Source organism: Podarcis muralis, chromosome 10 (genome assembly GCF_964188315.1).
Source record: "Podarcis muralis chromosome 10, rPodMur119.hap1.1, whole genome shotgun sequence".
NCBI lineage: Eukaryota > Metazoa > Chordata > Lepidosauria > Squamata > Lacertidae > Podarcis > Podarcis muralis.
Genome location: NC_135664.1, coordinates 70,898,797 through 70,916,924, shown reverse-complemented (window position 1 = coordinate 70,916,924; position 18,128 = coordinate 70,898,797). Strand labels below are relative to the sequence as shown.

The 18,128-nt window shown below is 47.2% G+C and overlaps 2 protein-coding genes across 3 annotated transcripts in view; one reads left to right on the top strand and one right to left on the bottom strand.

Annotated features, from left to right (window-relative positions):
* ANKRD16 (ankyrin repeat domain 16) overlaps positions 1 to 11,714 on the bottom strand; it is an 18,458-nt gene extending 6,744 nt beyond the window's left edge. The window contains exons 1-6 of one of the 2 annotated variants that reach the window (XM_077935361.1): positions 11,599 to 11,714; positions 11,438 to 11,500; positions 7,123 to 7,550; positions 5,798 to 6,018; positions 3,973 to 4,015; positions 575 to 683 (exon numbers count right to left, since the gene is read on the bottom strand). In XM_077935361.1, the coding sequence (XP_077791487.1) occupies positions 575 to 683; positions 3,973 to 4,015; positions 5,798 to 6,018; positions 7,123 to 7,436 (687 nt within the window). In that variant the 5' untranslated portion in view covers positions 7,437 to 7,550; positions 11,438 to 11,500; positions 11,599 to 11,714. The remainder of the gene's footprint in view (positions 1 to 574; positions 684 to 3,972; positions 4,016 to 5,797; positions 6,019 to 7,122; positions 7,551 to 11,437; positions 11,501 to 11,598) is intronic. The other variant, XM_028745950.2, reaches the window with a different exon arrangement.
* A 213-nt stretch (positions 11,715 to 11,927) lies between these two features.
* The window catches only part of FBH1 (F-box DNA helicase 1), a 43,794-nt gene continuing 37,593 nt past the window's right edge, over positions 11,928 to 18,128 (top strand). The window contains 3 exon segments of the mRNA XM_028745948.2: positions 11,928 to 12,020; positions 13,095 to 13,259; positions 15,417 to 15,967. Coding sequence (XP_028601781.2) covers position 12,020; positions 13,095 to 13,259; positions 15,417 to 15,967 — 717 coding nt within the window. The 5' untranslated portion in view covers positions 11,928 to 12,019.

The window sequence follows — 18,128 nt, the reverse complement described above, 5'->3', positions numbered from 1 at the left end:
CTTCTCAATCCGGCCCATAGAAGGTCCGGGAATCAGCATGTTTTTCCATGAGTAGAATGTGTCCTTTTATTTAAAATGCATCTCTGGGTTATCTGTGGGGCATAGGAATTCATTCTCCACCCCAAAAAAATATAGTCCGGCTCCCACAAGGTCCGAGGGACAGTGTACCGGCCCCCTGCTGAAAATGTTTGCTGACCCCTGATCCAGCCTAACATCTGAAGTCACAACTTGCCAGAATCACAGGTCATCTCCGCACCAGATGTTTAAAGCAGGCGCCAGCAAACTTTTTCAGCAGGGGGCCGGTCCACTGTCCTTTAGACCTTGTGAAGGCCGGACTATATTTTTTTGGAGGAAATAATGAACGAATTCCTATGCCCCACAAATAACCCAGAGATGCACTTTAAATAAAAGGACACATTCTACTCATGTAAAATCATGCTGATTCCCGGACCGTCCGCGGGCCAGATTGAGAAGGCGATTGGGCCGGATCCGGCCCCCGGGCCTCAGTTTGCCTACCCAGGGTTTAAAGCATTGCTTTCCCACTTTAAACAGACACAACATCGTTTACAAGTACCTTATGTTTCTCTAGAAGCAGCTGGGCGATGCCAAGGTGCCCATGTTGTATCGCGTCCATAAAAGGTGTGACGCCACATTTGTCCCTGCTGTCAGGATGGTAGTGGCACCTTAGGATTAAGCACAAAAAGGACGAGTTAGAGCAGTGATTTCTGAAGGCACTGTCCCCTGGTGGGGGCCGTGGAATTACCAGGGGGTGGCGTCACACACAAAGGAGTATGCAAATGACTATCAGGCTGTGAAAAGCTGGACCCGTCTACTGCAATTATTAAGTTTGCAGATGACACCACCATAATGGGTTTAATAACAAGTGGAGACGAATCAGCATATAGAGGGGAGGTCCAAAAAATATCTACATGGTGCCTAGGGAACATTTAGCACCTTCATATCAGCAAGACAAAGGAGATGGTGTTGGACTTTCGGAGAAAGAGAAGAGAACTAGCCCCACGGTACATCGGGGAGGGCTGTGTGGAGAGAGTCTCTTCCTTTAAATTCCTAGGAGTTTATCTCAGTGGAGACCTTACTTGGAAAATCAATACAACCCAGGTGGTTAAGAAAGCCCAACAGAGACTTCATCTCCTCAGAGTATTGCAAAAGAACGATGTCAATCAACATTTGATGATCTCCTTCTGTTGTTGTTGTTTAGTCGTTTAGCCGTGTTCGACTCTTCGTGACCCCATGGACCAGAGCACGCCAGGCCCTCCTGTCTTCCACTGCCTCCCGCAGTTTGGTCAAACTCATGCTGGTAGCTTCGAGAACACTGTCCAACCATCTCGTCCTCTGCCGTCCCCTTCTCCTTGTGCCCTCCATCTTTCCCAACATCAGGGTCTTTTCCAGGGAGTCTTCTCTTCTCATGAGGTGGCCAAAGTCTTGGAGCCTCAGCTTCAGGATCTGTCCTTCCAGTGAGCACTCAGGGCTGATTTCCTTAAGAATGGAGAGGTTGGATCTTCTTGCAGTCCATGGGACTCTCAAGAGTCTCCTCCAGCACCATAACTCAAAAGCATCTATTCTTCGGCAATCAGCCTTCTTTATGGTCCAGCTCTCACTTCCATACATCACTACTGGGAAAACCATAGCTTGAACTATACGGACCTTTGTTGGCAAGGTGATGTCTCTACTTTTTAAGATGCTGATCTCCTTCTACCGGTCCACAATAGAAAGTGTCCTTTCCTACTGCATCACGGTGTGGTACGCTGGTTTGACATCAACTGATAGGAAGTGCCCACAGAGGGTGATGAATACAGCATAAGATATTATGGGCTGTCCCGTGAATCCGCTGGATGAAATAGCAGAAGAACGTTGCCTCAGGAGAGTGAGGAAAACTCTCAGGGATGATTCACACCCTGGCCAGCACTTTCTTGATCTCCTGCCCTCGGGCAGAAGATATATAGAAGCAGGATTAGTCTTGCCAACAGAGTAAAGAACAGCTTCTATCTGTGGGCTGTTAGGCTGCTGAATGAAAAGATAACAACAGGGCAACTGACTTTCGGGTTTGGTGGGTGTGCGTCAGTAAATGAGGGGAATTAAGACTAAGAGAGCTGGGGGGGGGGGTGCTCATGTAATCTCACTGTATACAAGTTGTACAAGTGACAATAAAGTATTTCAATTTCAATCCCTGGACCAGGTTGGTCAAGTTTGTCGAATTAATTCAACTAAATCGTTTCCATTGGGTTTTGAGTAAACGTGCAATTAAGTGTCACTGTTTTGAATTGTATCGTGTTATTATCTTCCTTAGTGGAAGATAATATATTTTTAAATAGGGTTTTATAGGTTGTTGTTTTTTTTTAACAGGGTAGGCACTAGGGATGAGTTTGTGGAAGTAAGGGGACAGTGGCCTGAAAAAAATTGGGAACTTTGGGGCTAGAGCAAAGCAAAACCCAGAGAATTGGGGGGGGGGGGCTTTTTGTGGTGGGTGCGATTTATTCTTTAATTTGCTGCACAACCATATGGAAATTCAGTGTAAAACAATTTTTAAAAAATCATAGCCAAGCAGTTAAAAAATTATCAAAGGCAAAACCTAGCTCAAAATTCAGTTTAAAACTGAGAAGCGCTACCTCTAAAAAAAAATTTGGGGGTTGTGGAGGCTCACATTTTTTGGAACTGAAGACCACATACCTCCTTGGCCAGCCCCAGCATGCAAGATTCAGTTGTCAATGTATTTTTTCTACTTTTTAAGCAACCACCGAAATCCTTCCTGCTAAAAATTGGGTGGCAAACCCATGCTCCCTTCTCACTCCTTGTTTGTTTGTTTGTCACAAGGACCTGAGAAGAGTCTGCTGGGTCAGGCCAAAGAGGCCCCATCTAAGTCCAGGATCCTGTTCTCAAAGTGGCCAACCAGATGCCGAGTTCGAATCCCCAATCAACCATGAAGCTCACTGGGTGACCTTGTGCCAGTTGCCATCTCTTAGCCTTTTTTAATTATTGTTATTTTATTAACATATAAAACACATACATATACATTTACACAGTACACGTACACAACACACTACCTAATTTTCATAACATAAATCAAACCCACATTACTCTATATAATACCTATCTATACTATACAGTGGTACCTCGGGTTACATACGCTTCAGGTTACATACGCTTCAGGTTACAGACTCCGCTAACCCAGAAATAGTGCTTCAGGTTAAGAACTTTGCTTCAGGATGAGAACAGAAATCGTGCTCTGGCGGCGCGGTGGCAGTGGGAGGCCCCATTAGCTAAAGCGGTGCTTCAGGTTAAGAACAGTTTCAGGTTAAGAACGGACCTCCGGAACGAATTAAGTACTTAACCTGAGGTACCACTGTACATATCAACATACCTACACACCTACCCCACACAGACACCCACCAATTGACTTGACTTCCAGCCGTTCTTGTTACGCTACTTTATTTTTCCAACTAGCTTAAACACATTTCATTATTTCTTTTATCTTAACTTTACTCTCCTTTCACTCTAATCATTTTCTGGATTCACTCAGTATCTGTCAGAAATTCTACTTTTCCCACATAAATTTTGATGTATTCCTTAAAGAAAGCCCACTCCTTATTCATTTTTTGTACCATATCTCCTCTTATCCTCCCTGTTAGTTCGGTATTTTGGAAGTGTTCCATCATTTTAGATAACCAGTCTGTTTTAGTTGGGACGCTGCTGCTTTTACCAATTTTTGGCAATCAATAACCTTGCCGCCGTAGTTGCATACATAAATACTGGTTTGACCGTTTCTCCTAGGTATCATGCCAGAGGAAATAAAAAGAACAGTTGCCATCTCTTAGCCTAGCCTGCCTCACAGGGTTGCTGAGAGGATGAAATGGGGAGAACCGTCTACTTGAAAGAAAATGGCCGTTATAGCAATGTAATAAATAAACAAATATTCCTCCTATGGGAAGCCCGAAAGACAGGAAGTCTGCTTACCTTTCAAGGAGCATTTTCACTACCTCCAGACGTCCATGCATTGCTGTGTGACAAAAGGAAAAGTGAGCGCCAGATGTCAAAGTGAGCAGAGTCCACAATACAATCGTACCTCAGAAGTCGAACGCCTTGCCAGTCAAACGTTTTGGCTCCCGAATGCCACAAACCCGGAAGTGAGTGTTCTTTGGGCCAGTGTCTAAAGCCAATACCGCTCTTACCTGTAATCAATAAAGTTGTGGCCATTTACGCCCATTAACCTAAATTCTGGTGTCCAGTGTCTTTATTTCATCTGGAGGAGGGGGCGGGAATCGCCATGCAAAAGTCGATTGCGGCTTTCGCGGCTTCCGATTGGCTGCAGGAGTTTCCTGCAGCCAATCGGAAGCCGCTCCTTGGTTCCCAAACATTTTGGAAGTCAAAAGGACTTTCAGAATGGATTCCATTCGACTTCCAAGGTACAACTGTACAGTGGTACCTTGGTTCTCAAACGCCTTGGTACTCAAACAATTTGGAACCCAAACACTGCAGACCCAGAAGTAAGTGTTCCGGTTTGCGGACATTTTTCGGAAGCCAAACATGCTCCATTTTGAGTGTTACGCTGAGGTCCGTCTGTTTTTGCTATTTATTTTCTGTTTTTTGTGGCTTTTTTGTTTAGTTTTTGTGACTGTGTGGAACCCAGTTCAGCTACTGATTGATTATGTGACTGCAGTACATTGTTTATTGCTTTCATGTTGTGGATCAACGGTCTCATTAGATAGTAAATTCATGTTAAATTGCTGTTTTAGGGGTTGTTTTTAAAAGTCTGGAACGGATTAATCCATTTTGCATTACGTTCTATGGGAAGCCATGCCTTGGTTCCCAAACATTTTCAAAGTTGAATGGACTTCTGGAGTGGATTCTGTTCAACTTCCGAAGTACAACTGTATCTTGCATGTTTTGGACTTTCTGGAGACTCCAGATCATCCTTTGCCAGAACCTCTTTGGAAGAGGAGTCATCTGGAGTCATCCGAAAGAAGATTCCACCTAAACATTAGGAAGAACTTCCTGACAGTAAGAGCTTTTCGACAGTGGAATTTGCTGCCAAGGAGTGTGGTGGAGTCTCCTTCTTTGGAGGTCTTTAAGCAGAGGCTTGACAACCATATGTCAGGAGTGCTCTGATGGTGTTTCCTGCTTGGCAGGGGGTTGGACTCGATGGCCCTTGTGGTCTATTCCAACTCTATGATTCTATGGTTGGAGCACGACAGACTCAGAGGTCAGCAGTTCCCGATCACAATCTTCTGAAAATGCAACTAAGGAAGACCAAGGGATTTTGCTATCTTTTTACCTCAAATGGTGGAACTATGGCCCAGTATACCCGAAGGAGTGTCTCCACCTCCATCGTTCTGCCCGGGCACTGAGGTCCAGCTCCAAGGGCCTTCTGGTGGTTCCCTCATTGCGAGAAGCACAGCTATGGGGAACCAGGCAGAGGGCCTTCTCGGTAGTGGCACCTGTCCTGTGGAACACCCTCCCACCAGATGTCAAAAAGATAAACAACTACCTGACATTCAGAAGACATCTTAAGGCAGCCCTGTTTAGGGAAGTTTTTAATGTGTGACATCTTAATGTATTTTTAATCTTTGTTGGAGGCTGCCCAGAGTGGCTGGGGAGACCCAGCCAGATGGGCAGGGTACAAATAATTTATTTTATTTTTATTTTTATTATTATTATTATTATTATTATTATTATTATTATTATTATTATTATTATTACAGTCCCATGGGAATAGACATCCTCCACTTAGGGCCGAGGTGATGTATCATCTGTATGCCTGCAAGCACATACCTTAACTCACCTGCTGTGTGTAGGGGACTCCTCTTGATTTTGCTTTCCGTGTCCCAAATGGTTGGAGAGACATCCAGGAGGTACCGGATGACCTCAGGATCCCCCTCTCGGCTGGCAATATGGAAACAGCTCCAGCCATCTTTGTTCTTCAATAATGGGTTTGCTCCGTGGTTGATGAGATCCTTAATGACTTCTAGATTCCTTCTGGTACAAGCCATCATAAGGGGAGTCCTAAAAGTCCAGGACAGGGGGAGACACAATTTATTATCAAAGACAGAAACATTTCATAGGAGACAGCATCCACTATTCTAGAGCCAGCCTTGAGGCTACTGTTTTGGGGGGACAGGGGGCGAGTGGGTGTGGAGGACTCCCTGGTCCTGAATGGGGTAACTGTGCCCCTGAAGGACCAGGTGTGCAGCCTGGGAGGCATTTTGGACTCACAGCTATCCATGGAGGTGTAGGTCAGTTCTGTGTCCAGGGCGGCTGTTTACCAGCTCCATCTGGTGCACAGGATGAGACCGTCCCTGCCTGCGGACTGTCTCGCCAAAGTGGTGCATGCTCTGGTTATCTCCCGCTTGGACTACTGCAATGCACTCTACGTGGGGCTACCTTTGAAGGTGACCTGGAAACTGCAACTAATCCAGAATGCGGCAGCTAGACTGGTGAGTGGGAGCGGCTGCCGAGACCATATAACACCGGTCTTGAAAGACCTCCATTGGCTCCCAGTATGTTTTCGAGAACAATTGAAAGTGTTGGTGCTGACCTTTAAAGCCCTAAATGGCCTTGGCCCAGTATACTTGGAGGAGTGTCTCCATCCCCATTGTCCTGCCCGGACACTGAGGTCCAGCTCCGAGGGCCTTCTGGCAGTTCCCTGCCTGCGAAAAGTGAGGTTACAGGGAACCAGGCAGAGGGCCTTCTCGGTGGTGGCGCCCACCCTTTGGAACGATGTCTGACTTGGTATAAGGCTGCTTCCTAAGTTCCTTCAGTGTTCCGTGCAACTCTGAGAGCCAGTGTGGTGTAGTGGTTAAGAGTGGTAGACTCGTAATCTGGGGAACCGGGTTTGCTTCCCTGCTCCTCCACATGCAGCTGCTGGGTGACCTTGGGCCAGTCACACTTCTCTGAAGTCTCTCAGCCCCACTCACCTCACAGAGTGTTTGTTGTGGGGAGCAAGGGAAAGGAGAATGTTAGCCGCTTTGAGACTCCTGAAGGGGAGTGAAAGGCGGGATATCAAATCCAAACTCTTCTTCTTCTACGATTTTGTTGCAAATGCTAAATATGACCCTAGTTACAACCAAAGACCCCACCCTCCGCAAAAAAAATCTGAGGGCAACGTACCAGTCTGCTTTCTTCAAGCAATCGACAGTAGCTCCTCTGTCCAGCAGGTACAATACGCAGTCCCTGTGACCCATGGAGGCTGCCTCGTGGAGGGGTCGCTTGTAATCGCTATTAAACACTTCAATGTCCATTTCTAAGCTCTCGACTAAGTAAGTGAGGATCCTCAGCTGACCGTGCCGAGCTGCGTGGTGGAGCAGGGTGTCTCCGGACCTCCCAAAATGCCTCTTTTTCGCATCCCAAACATTTGCAACCTCTTCTTTCAGAAGGATGAGATTCCCTTCCTTCACCAACCTAGGAAGGTTGCCCTCAGCCATTGCTGAAGGTGGATGCAAAACCAAAAACTACAGCTCCAGGTAAGAATTTGGAGTCAGGAGAGACATGACAAAGCTTGCTCCCTTTAGGTCTCCATGGTGTTTTGGCCCCGTGGCCTAAAAACAGGAAACAAAAGGGGGGGGGATATCATAAGAGAGGCTCCACCTGTTGAGTCAAGTGTTGATGGCATTTTACCATTGTACCCGAAGGCCAAAGGTCTGCCCAAGCACTAACCTGAAGAGTGACTTTCTTAAAAAGCAAGTGAATGCTTTCTGTGAACTTTGTCAAGTTTTTCTTTTTAAGGTGCAATTTTACTCTGAAAAAGGAAACGCTGCTGCAACATAGGAACTGATACTTTGAGGAATTTGAAACTTTGTCAGAAGCAAGGATCGCGTTGTTCTTTCTACAGACACTGGCAAATGAACTGAAATTTGCAACATGGCTTAAAGCTCTGAAACTTAGAGCACACGAATGAGACTTTTAAAAAATCTCAGCTGGCAAAAGTTAACCCAAGGAACAGAACTGTTAACCCCTTGCGAAGTTTCCTGCCAAGCATACCCCTTTTGAGTTAATATACCTTATGTGCAAATGTTATCTATCAATTTGTTCTGTGCAATCGCTGCTGTCTTTGTTATCTCTTCTCTTAACAGGTGAGCTTTTGCCAGAACGCCTTGTGCCTTGGTCGAGCCTCTGCATCAATATGGACGAGCTGATGAGGACCCAGATGCCCAGACATCGCTCCAGCCTTGTTGGAAGAGACCCAAGACACCCAACGCCCACCAGACGCCCCGACGCCCACCAGACTATAGCCCTGCTAAACGTCACTCCTGGACGCTGGCGTTTTGCATGGCTCAAGAATCCAGCATGAATTGAAAGAGGACATTTTCTCATTTTCTTTTCTTTCCCTTTGCATATACAGTTTTTATAGAAGGTTGCAAGGCCCCTGGATAGCCTTACAACACCCCTGGTATTTTTGTGGGATGTTCAATCAGGGAAATTACGCCCCAGCCCGCTTCCACCTGACAGAGCTCCACCCAGAGCCTCCAGAACTTAACTAAAGCCCCCTTGAACCGCAGCACCAACTTGGTAATAACCCTGTGCACGAATGGCACAGATAAGGCCAAACTGGGAGGGGTGGCTAACACCCCCGAGGACAGGATCACACTTCAAAACGACCTTGACAGATTAGAGAACTGGGCCAAAACAAACAAGATGAATTTTAACAAGGAGAAATGTAAAGTATTACACTTGGGCAAAAAAAAATGAGAGGCACAAATACAAGATGGGGGACACCTGGCTTGAGAGCAGTACATGTGAAAAGGATCTAGGAGTCTTGGTTGACCACAAACTTGACATGAGCCAACAGTGTGACGCGGCAGCTAAAAAAGCCAATGCAATTCTGGGCTGCATCAATAGGAGTATAGCATCTCGATCAAGGGAAGTAATAGTGCCACTGTATTCTGCTCTGGTCAGACCTCACCTGGAGTACTGTGTCCAGTTCTGGGCACCACAGTTTAAGAAGGACACTGACAAACTGGAACGTGTCCAGAGGAGGGCAACCAAAATGGTCAAAGGCCTGGAAATGATGCCTTATGAGGAACGGCTAAGGGAGCTGGGCATGTTTAGCCTGGAGAAGAGGAGGTTAAGGGGTGATATGATAGCCATGTTCAAATATATAAAAGGATGTCATATAGAGGAGGGAGAAAGGTTGTTTTCTGCTGCTCCAGAGAAGCGGACACGGAGCAATGGATCCAAACTACAAGAAAAAAGATTCCACCTAAACATTAGGAAGAACTTCCTGACAGTAAGAGCTGTTTGACAGTGGAATTTGCTGCCAAGGAGTGTGGTGGAGTCTCCTTCTTTGGAGGTCTTTAAGGAGAGGCTTGACAACCATATGTCAGGAATGCTCTGATGGTGTTTCCTGCTTGGCAGGGGGTTGGACTCGATGGCCCTTGTGGTCTATTCCAACTCTATGATTCTATGATTCTAAGGCTAGGCTCACCGAATTTCTGGCTGGCTTTGTGTGAATAAATCAAAGAGCGCCAGTGACAATCTGACATGTACGTTCCCAGCCCAAACCGTTACACCTGAGTCCACGCCAGGAACTTTTCTGGCTGCAATGTGGGCTTCAGAAGGGGGGGGGGGTATCTGCACGCATGCTTCACACCCAGATTATAGCGCTGTCCCAAGTATACCAGCCTGTGCCTTCCTGGGACGAACCTTTTTAAGAAAAAGGCTGTCCAAAGACTAAGAGGGGGGAATGAAGGAAGGTGAGGACAGGTGACCCCACCTAGGCCCGAAGTCACAACAGGCTCAAAGCTTCTCAAAGCTTTTCAAAATCATTTTCTCAGCAGCTAAGCATCAGAAACATTCCGCTCTGCTGTAACAAAAGGTAGAGAACAGTCCATTGTTTCTCAGGCCTTTCTCATGCCTTCTGGCCTTGCTAAAGAACCACATTGCAACTTGCTTTCTGTCCGGGAACCAGGCCAGAACAAGAGATTGAAACATATCTGAACACTCTGAAACCCCTTTCCTGGGAAGGGTGCCAAGAGTCCCAATAGTCCCAAGACAGCTTTCTGTTCATGCTCAGAGGAACTCATGGGCGGGACTCCTGAGGGAGGAGAAAGGAGGAGGGGTATATATGATTGTGCACGATAGTGAACTCGTGCATGTTTTTTGTGAACTATCACACTTGCTCCTTCTACCAGTTCATGGATGGTAGAAATAAAAGCCTTTTCTCCGAAACTATTCCTTGAGTATCTGTTGACTCCCACTTCCCTTTCCCAGGCGCAATATTTTTCCCACCCGAGGGCAAAGCCTCATAAGGCTACACTCCAAGGTGACAAGGGGTACCGTTTGGATTCTAGGATTTTGGAAGGGCGTTGCAGCTCAGCAACAGAGCACGTGCTTTGCAGGATAAAAGTTAAAGAGACCCCTGACCATTAGGTCCAGTCGTGGCCGACTCTGGGGTTGCGGCGCTCATCTCGCTTTACTGGCCGAGGAGCCGGCATACAGCTTCTGGGTCATGTGGCCAGCATGACTAAGCCGCTTCTGGCGAACCAGAGCAGCGCACGGAAACGCCGTTAACCTTCCGCTGGAGCGGTACCTATTTATCTACTTGCACTTTGACGTGCTTTAGAACTGCAAGGTTGGCAGGAGCAGGGACCGAGCAACGGGAGCTCACCCCGTCGTGGGGATTCGAACCGCCGACCTTCTGATCGGCAAGTCCTAGGCTCTGTGGTTTAACCCACAGCGCTAATTCTAGGTTTGTCCCCCATCCTCCTCCCTGCCAATTTCTGCAAGAGGGGCCCACAAGACAGCTCATTTGGTAGACTCTCATTTGTGGGGCTACCTTTGAAGGTGACTCGGAAACTACAACTAATCCAGAATGCGACAGCTAGACTGGTGACTGGGAGGGGCCGCCGAGACCATATAACACCGGTCTTGAAAGATCTACACTGGCTCCCAGTACGTTTCCGAGCACAATTCAAAGTGTTGGTGCTGACCTTGAAAGCCCTAAACAGCCTCAGTCCAGTATACCTGAAGGAGCGTCTCCACCTCCATCGTTCTGCCTGGACACTGAGGTCCAGCTCCGAGGGCCTTCTGGCGGTTCCCTCCCTGTGAGAAGCCAAGTTACAGGGAACCAGGCAGAGGGCCTTCTCGGTGGTGGCACCCGCCCTGTGGAACGCCCTCCCACCAGATGTCAAAGAGAAGAACAACTACCAGACTTTTAGAAGACATCTGAAGGCAGCCCTGTTTAGGGAAGTTTTTAATGTGTGACATTTTAATGTATTTTTCATCTTTGTTGGAAGCCGCCTAGAGTGGCTGGGGAAACCCAGCCAGATGGGCGGGATATAAATAAATTACTATTATAAATAATAAATTACTATTACTACTACGTTTGTGTTGTCCTCCTGCCAACAGTATTGGGTGTGTGTGTGTGTGATTTATAGAAGGAAAAGGAGGAGGCGGCGGCGGAGAAGAAGAAGCCCAAAACACAAACATGCAAGTTAAGGAATAAATTCAGACGATATTCAGAATACAGAAGTGCCAGAAGCGATCCACCCTTGGGAAAAGAAAACACGACATAATATTTAAAAGCGACAACGTATTAGAAGCCTGCTTGAATACAAACGCCGCCTGCCTGGGGGAAACTCGCCATACCTGCTTCATTTAACTCCAATAAAGCCCATTAATGCGCAAGGGATCCCTACGCGCTTCCACCACTCTTGCCCCGCACATGGAGGACTGCCCACGGGAACCGGAAGTGAAAGCTACGCCGACCTCTTGCCTGATGCTATTATCTCTTTGATTGGGAGGAAGGCCGGAAGCAAAGAGGAAGTACGTCAGCAAACTCCGGGCAACGTGTCCGCTCGTGCCCTCCGAGCCCTGGCGACGGCTCGGCCGAACCCGGAAGAGCCCGCGGGCCGGCGAGCTCTATGGCTCGCCTGGAGCGTCAATCAGGGGAGGGCGGGGCCTAGGCGCCTAGCAAGGTAGGCTGCGCGAAGCAAAAGCCTGGTGGCGGGTTAGGTGGGCGTGCAAAGGCGACGCCTCTTCCCTGCTTTCAAGTTTCTTCCAAGATGAGAGTGAGAGTCTGGGAAGGGGAAAAGGGAAATTGTTAATCCACACCCTTAATTAACTGCAAATGAGGGCTAATGGCTTTAAAACCCTGGTTGCATGGGGTGGGGTGTTAGATATATTGGGGCTGTTACTAAATTAGGGTTGAATTGCATCTTTATTTATAGGGTTGAAATTTGCTGGAACTTCAAAAATGGCAGGAAATCACTTTTTCTGTGCATTTTAATCCATAGGTTTTCTGTTGGTATGTGTGCATTTCAGAGCCTGTGTGTAATTTGATAATCTGCTTTTTGCTTTTAAGTTTCTCTTTTTATTTGGGTGAGTGTATGTGTGTGTGTCTCTAGTTTTATGGTTTTAAGTCCATTTTCCTCTGGGTCTATTCCTTCCCCTGCTCACCCCGCTAATAATCCTAAGAGGGCCTCTTCTCCAGTCTTCAGAGGCAGAAAAAGGTCCCCCTTTCCTTCCGCTCTGCAGTTTTAATCTGAAATCTTAGGCGCAGAACTGCGCCCAGAGCTCAGAAACTGCTCACAGTAATGAAATTCCCTGTTGCAAAATGCGCCTGGAAAAATGGGAGTTTCGAACTCTGTTTTCACATAGTTGCGAGCCGCTGTGTGCTTTTTGTGATGTGGCGGCATATAGATTATTTAATAAATCGTTAATTGGTTTTTTAAATTTTTTTAGCACACTATCCTTATTCTTAACTCACCTTTCTTTCCCTGACAGAGCCTTGAGGTGGCTTACTGATAAAAACAGGGGCAGCTAACAACATTGATAAGGAATTAATTAAAAATATAGTAGTAACGGAATTAAAACTGTATTTAAATATAAAAGTTGTGTTGGAAGCAAACGGGTAATTACGGTAAAAACAGCAGGGCACCAGCCCTTCCAGTAAAATCAATAGTTATAATAGCAATAATAATGTTCATTTTAACAAAAAAAGGGCACCTAGATTGTTGTGGTGACTGTAACCTACAATTAAGGCGATTAGCTTATGCACCTGAGTTTCTAACACTGCCTCACCTGTCCCAATACTGAATTAACACTCACAAAAGGGTGATTTCTTACCATTTTGTTGAGGACAGTGAGACGACATAAGCAGCTTCGCCTAACATCCTGTGAGTGTGAAGCTCTGACCCAGAGCCTGGAAGGGGCCTCATCCTTGACGCAGCCTTTGGGTCGGAGACAAGGGAGCCAAGACGTCCACAGAGGTCTATACCCAACTTACCGGACGAAAAAGCACCCCCGAGGTATAGCCGCCTGTGGTGGGGGGTGGAAATGTGGGGGCGATCGCTGCTAAATATCAGGTGTCAACTCAGGTTTGAGGGAGGCCAAAATATGGGCAAAACTCTTGCTTCCGTAAATCAGCGGTGGGCAACCTCAGTTGGGTAAGCTTGGAGCAAATTGCTGGGTCTCCGCTTATAACCCGCCTCGCAAGGTTGTTGGGGGGAGGAAATGAGGGCAGATGTTTGCGGCCGAGGGGCAGCCCTGGGAACAGCCACCAGGATGGGTTAAAACTACAGTGGCACCTTGGTTCTCAAACGCCTTGGTACTCAAACAACTTGGATCCCAAACACTGCAAACCCGGAAGGAAGTTTTCCAGTTTGCGAACGTTTTTCGGAAGCTGAATATGCTCCGATTTGAGTGCCACACTTCCGTTATGAGGGTTACGCTGCGGTCTGTCTGTTTTTGCTATTTATTTTGCGCTTTTGTTTTTGGGGCTTTTTTGTTTGGTTTTTGTGACTGTGGAACCTAGTTCAGCTACTGATTGATTGATAGTGTGACTGCAGTTCATTGTTTATTGCTTTCATTTTAGATTATGAGTAGGCAAACTAACGCCCAGGGGCTGGATCCAGCCCAATGGCCTTCTCAGCATAGCTATCAACTTTTCCCTTTTCTTGCAAAGAATCCTATTCGGAATAAGAGAATTTCCCTTAAAAAAAGGAAAACGTTGACAGCTATGCTTCTCAGTCTGGCCCAAGGACGGTCCGGGAATCAGCATGTTTTTACATGAGTAGAATGTGTCCTTCTATTTAAAATGCATCTCTGGGTTATTTTGTGAGGCCTGCCTGGTGTTTTTACATGAGTAAATGTAAAGGGACCCCTGACCTTTAGTTCCATTCATGTACGACTCTGGGGTTGCAGCGCTCATCTCGCTTTATTGGCTGAGGGAGCCGGCGTACAGCTTCCGGGTCATGTGGCCAGCATGACTAAGCCACTTCTGGCAAACCAGAGCAGCACACGGAAAAGCCATTTACCTTCCCGCCGGAGTGGTACCTATTTATCTACTTGCACTTTGACGTGCTTTCGAACTGCTAGGTTGGCAGGAGCAGGGACTGAGCAACGGGAGCTCACCCCATCGTGGGGATTCGAACCACCGACTTTCTGAACGGCAAGTCCTAGGTTGTGTGGTTTAAACCACAGGGCCACCCGCGTCCCCTTTACATGAGTAGAATGCGCTTTTATTGAAAGAGCATCTCTGGGTTATTTGTGGGGCATAGGAATTTGTTCATTTTTGGGGGTCAAAATATAGTCAGGCCCTCCACAAGGTCAGTGAACCGGCCCCTTGCTGAAAAAGTTTGCTGACCCCATCGTTAAATAGTAAAATTCATGTTAAATTGCTGTTTTAGGGGTTCTTTTTAAAATATTGGAACGGATCAATCCATTTTGCATTACTTTGGTACCTCGGGTTAAGTACTTAATTCTTTCCAGAGGACTGTACTTAACCTGAAACTGTTCTTAACCTGAAGCACCACTTTAGCTAATGGGGTCTCCCCCCCCAATAAATTTTTATTGTTTTCTTTATACATTTCTTTAAACAATACATTAATCCACATATAAACCTTTTTGCTCTGCCGAGCTTGCGACTTCCCTCCTTCTCAACAGCTGGTATCCCTTATCGAATCCAGTCGCGTATTCTAACTCTTTACAGTGGTACCTCGGGTTAAGTACTTAATTCGTTCCGGAGGTCCGTACTTAACCTGAAACTGTTCTTAACCTGAAGCACCACTTTAGCTAATGGGGCCTCCTGCTGCTGCCGCGGCGCCGGAGCACGATTTCTGTTCTCATCCTGAAGCAAAGTTCTTAACCTGAAGCACTATTTCTGGGTTAGCAGAGTCTGTAACCTGAAGCGTATGTAACCTGAAGCGAATGTAACCCGAGCTACCACTGTACTTTCTATGGAAAGCATGCCTTGGTTTTGGAACGCTTTGGTTTTGGAACGGACTTCCAAAACGGATTAATTTTGAGAACCAAGGTACCATTGTACACCTTAAATGGGTGTTGTCATTCAAAATAGCCCTACTGGCCAGGACCAGTGTGGTCCAGAACATCTGGAGGGTACCAGATGTTGTGGGGAAGGGTGCTGGAAGTCTGTAAACAGATCCTGCGATTTCTTTCCTTTCCAGTCTCCGTCAGAGGAGTGGGCCACCAAAGCAGCATCACCGACTACTTCAGAAGCAAACCCCAACCGCCTAGATGTGCAGCTGTCGTGGCAAAAGACATTGAGTGCAAACGGGAGGTAGAGTTCCTGGAATCCTTTTTCGCTCACGATGACTTCTTAGACCCGGAGGACTCCTGCTCTGTTGTCGGGGACGGCGGGAACCCAGCCCTGATGGCTTCTAGGAAACGGCCACATTTCCCTGAGAGCCCCAACAACCTTGGGGCAGGCAGTGACCAGTGGGACCAGGCTGAAAAACCATCACTGGGGCAGCGATCTGAGCAGCCCTGGGCTGACGCAAGCCTTAAGCCAGATGCCAACGACTTAGAGATTGATCCTCTGCCAGATGCGTGTTTTGGGCTCTTGGGGACCCCGTGTTGGGAGGTTCCCCGGGGAAACATAGAGCAGCTGCCCGACGAGGTTCTCCGCGAGATCTTTGCCCTCGTGCCCGCGGCCCATCTCTTCCAGAGCCTCACCTTGGTGTCTCATCGCTGGCATCGGATCATCTCTGACCCACAGGTGAGCGATGCTTCCTCCTCGGTTGCGTTAGAAATTAGCCAGGCGTGTTTTGCGACTGGCATGGGCCCCATTGTGGCCACGTGGAGATCTCTGGGTGCCAGGTTTAGCGACTGACATCTCCGCCCGACTGGCCCCTCCAGCTTTCTTAAGGCATATTTATTGCTTTAATGTACCGTATTTTTTGCTCTATAGGATGCACTTTTCCCCCTCCCAAAATTAAAGGGAAATGTGTGTGCATCCTATGGAGCAAATGAAGGCTCCTTGGCTTCAGCGAAAGCAACGCGAAGCCTCCAAAGCGCAGAGGGAACGCTCCCTCCGGAGGCTACGCGTTGCTTTCGCTGAAGCCTTTGGAGCGCAGCAGCAAGACTCTCCTGGCTTCAGCAAAAGGAACACAAAGCCTTTGGAGCGCAGCGCGTGGTCCCGCTGCGCTCCAAAGGCTTCCGGTGGCTATCCCTGAAGCCTTTGGAGCGCAGCGGGACCTCACGCTGCGCTCCAAAGGCATTGGGGTTAGCTGCGCAAAGCCTCCGCAGGGCAGCGGGGTGCCTTCATCCCGCTGCCCTCCGGAGGCTTTGCGGGCTGTCCCAGAAGCCTCCACAGGGCATGGGGATGAAGGCTCCCCATGCCCTGCGTAGGCTTTGCACGAAGCTAGAACAGCTAGAGGGAGCGCTGCGCAGCGCTCCCTGTGGCTATTCTGGCTTTTGGATATGGAAGACACAAGATCTACCCACACTGGAAGAACGGCAGATGAAGGTGATGGACTATATGGAACTGGCGGAGATGACTGGCAGAATCCGAGACCAGGGAGAAGAGTCGGTGGAAGAAGATTGGAAGAAATTTAAAGACTATCTACAGAAATACTGCAAAATTAATGAATGTTAGAATGATGTTGGAATGAAGTTAAGTGGTTTTAGCAGCAATGTTATTAAGGTTTATGTAAAAATGGATTGTTAATAGATGTGAACTTGAAGTAATACTATACTAAGATAAAGGATTAAGATAAGAACAAAGAGGGAAAGGATTTGCTGAATTAACTAACTGAACTGGAATGCAAAAAAGGGAGGTGTGAGGAAGTCAGGGAAACAAGTGAATGAAAGATAAGATATGGAAAGACTGATTTGTTTTTAATTGTTATTCTATTTTTTCTTTTTTTTTGTATTTTCTTTTTTCTTTTTTTGCTTTTCTTGTATTATTGTAATTTTGTCTGAAACTTTAATAAATATTATTTAAAAAATAATAATATTCTGGCTTTTGGATAGCCCCACGAAGCCTCCGCAAGGCACGGGAATGAAGGCTCCCCATGCCCTGTGGAGGCTTCGCGCAAAGCTAGACCAGCTATCCCAGCGGCTATCCCAGAAGCCAGAACAGCAATAGGCTATCCCAGAAGCCTCTTGCTGTTCTGGCTTCTGGGATTCATAATCCCCCCCCCTTGTTTCCTCCCCCCCAAAACAAGGTGTGTCCTATCCTCTGGTGCGTCCTATACAGCGAAAAATACGGCATATCCCACCGTTTTCCTCCCAAGGAGTACATGGGGAGAAGTTCGCATGCCGCCTTCATTATATACCTTTAGGCGCCAGGCGAAAATGTTCCCTTTTAACCAGGCCTTTGGTTGATCTCACATCCTATGCCCTTTTAAAATGTGGGGGTTTTTTTGGTGGGAAGCAGGGAGAGTTATTGGGTGGTTGTTTTTATTTTGATTATATATTTTGTGGTTTTATATTTTGATTTTTGTTCCGTGAACGGCTCTGAGACCTCTGGATATAGGGCAGTACAGTCATACCTCTGGTTACAGACACTTCAGGTTGCGTTTTTTCAGGTTACGGACATGCCGAAACCCGGAACGGGTTACTTCCAGGTTTCGGCAGTCGCAGAAGTGCTAAATTGCGCTTTGCACATGCACAGAAGTGCCGAATCGCAATCTGTGTGTGCGCAGACACACCGCTACAGGTTGCGAACATGCATTCCGCACGGATTACGTTCGCAACCGGAGCGTCCACTGTATATTAATTCGATAAATAATAAGAATAATACATGCTTCACTCCCCTCCCCCCCTGTTAATCCCCACAACGACTTTGTGAGGTAAGTTAATTCAGGGGTCAGCAAACTTTTTCAACAGGGGCCCGGTCCACTGTCCCTCAGACCTTGTGGGGGGGCCGGACTATA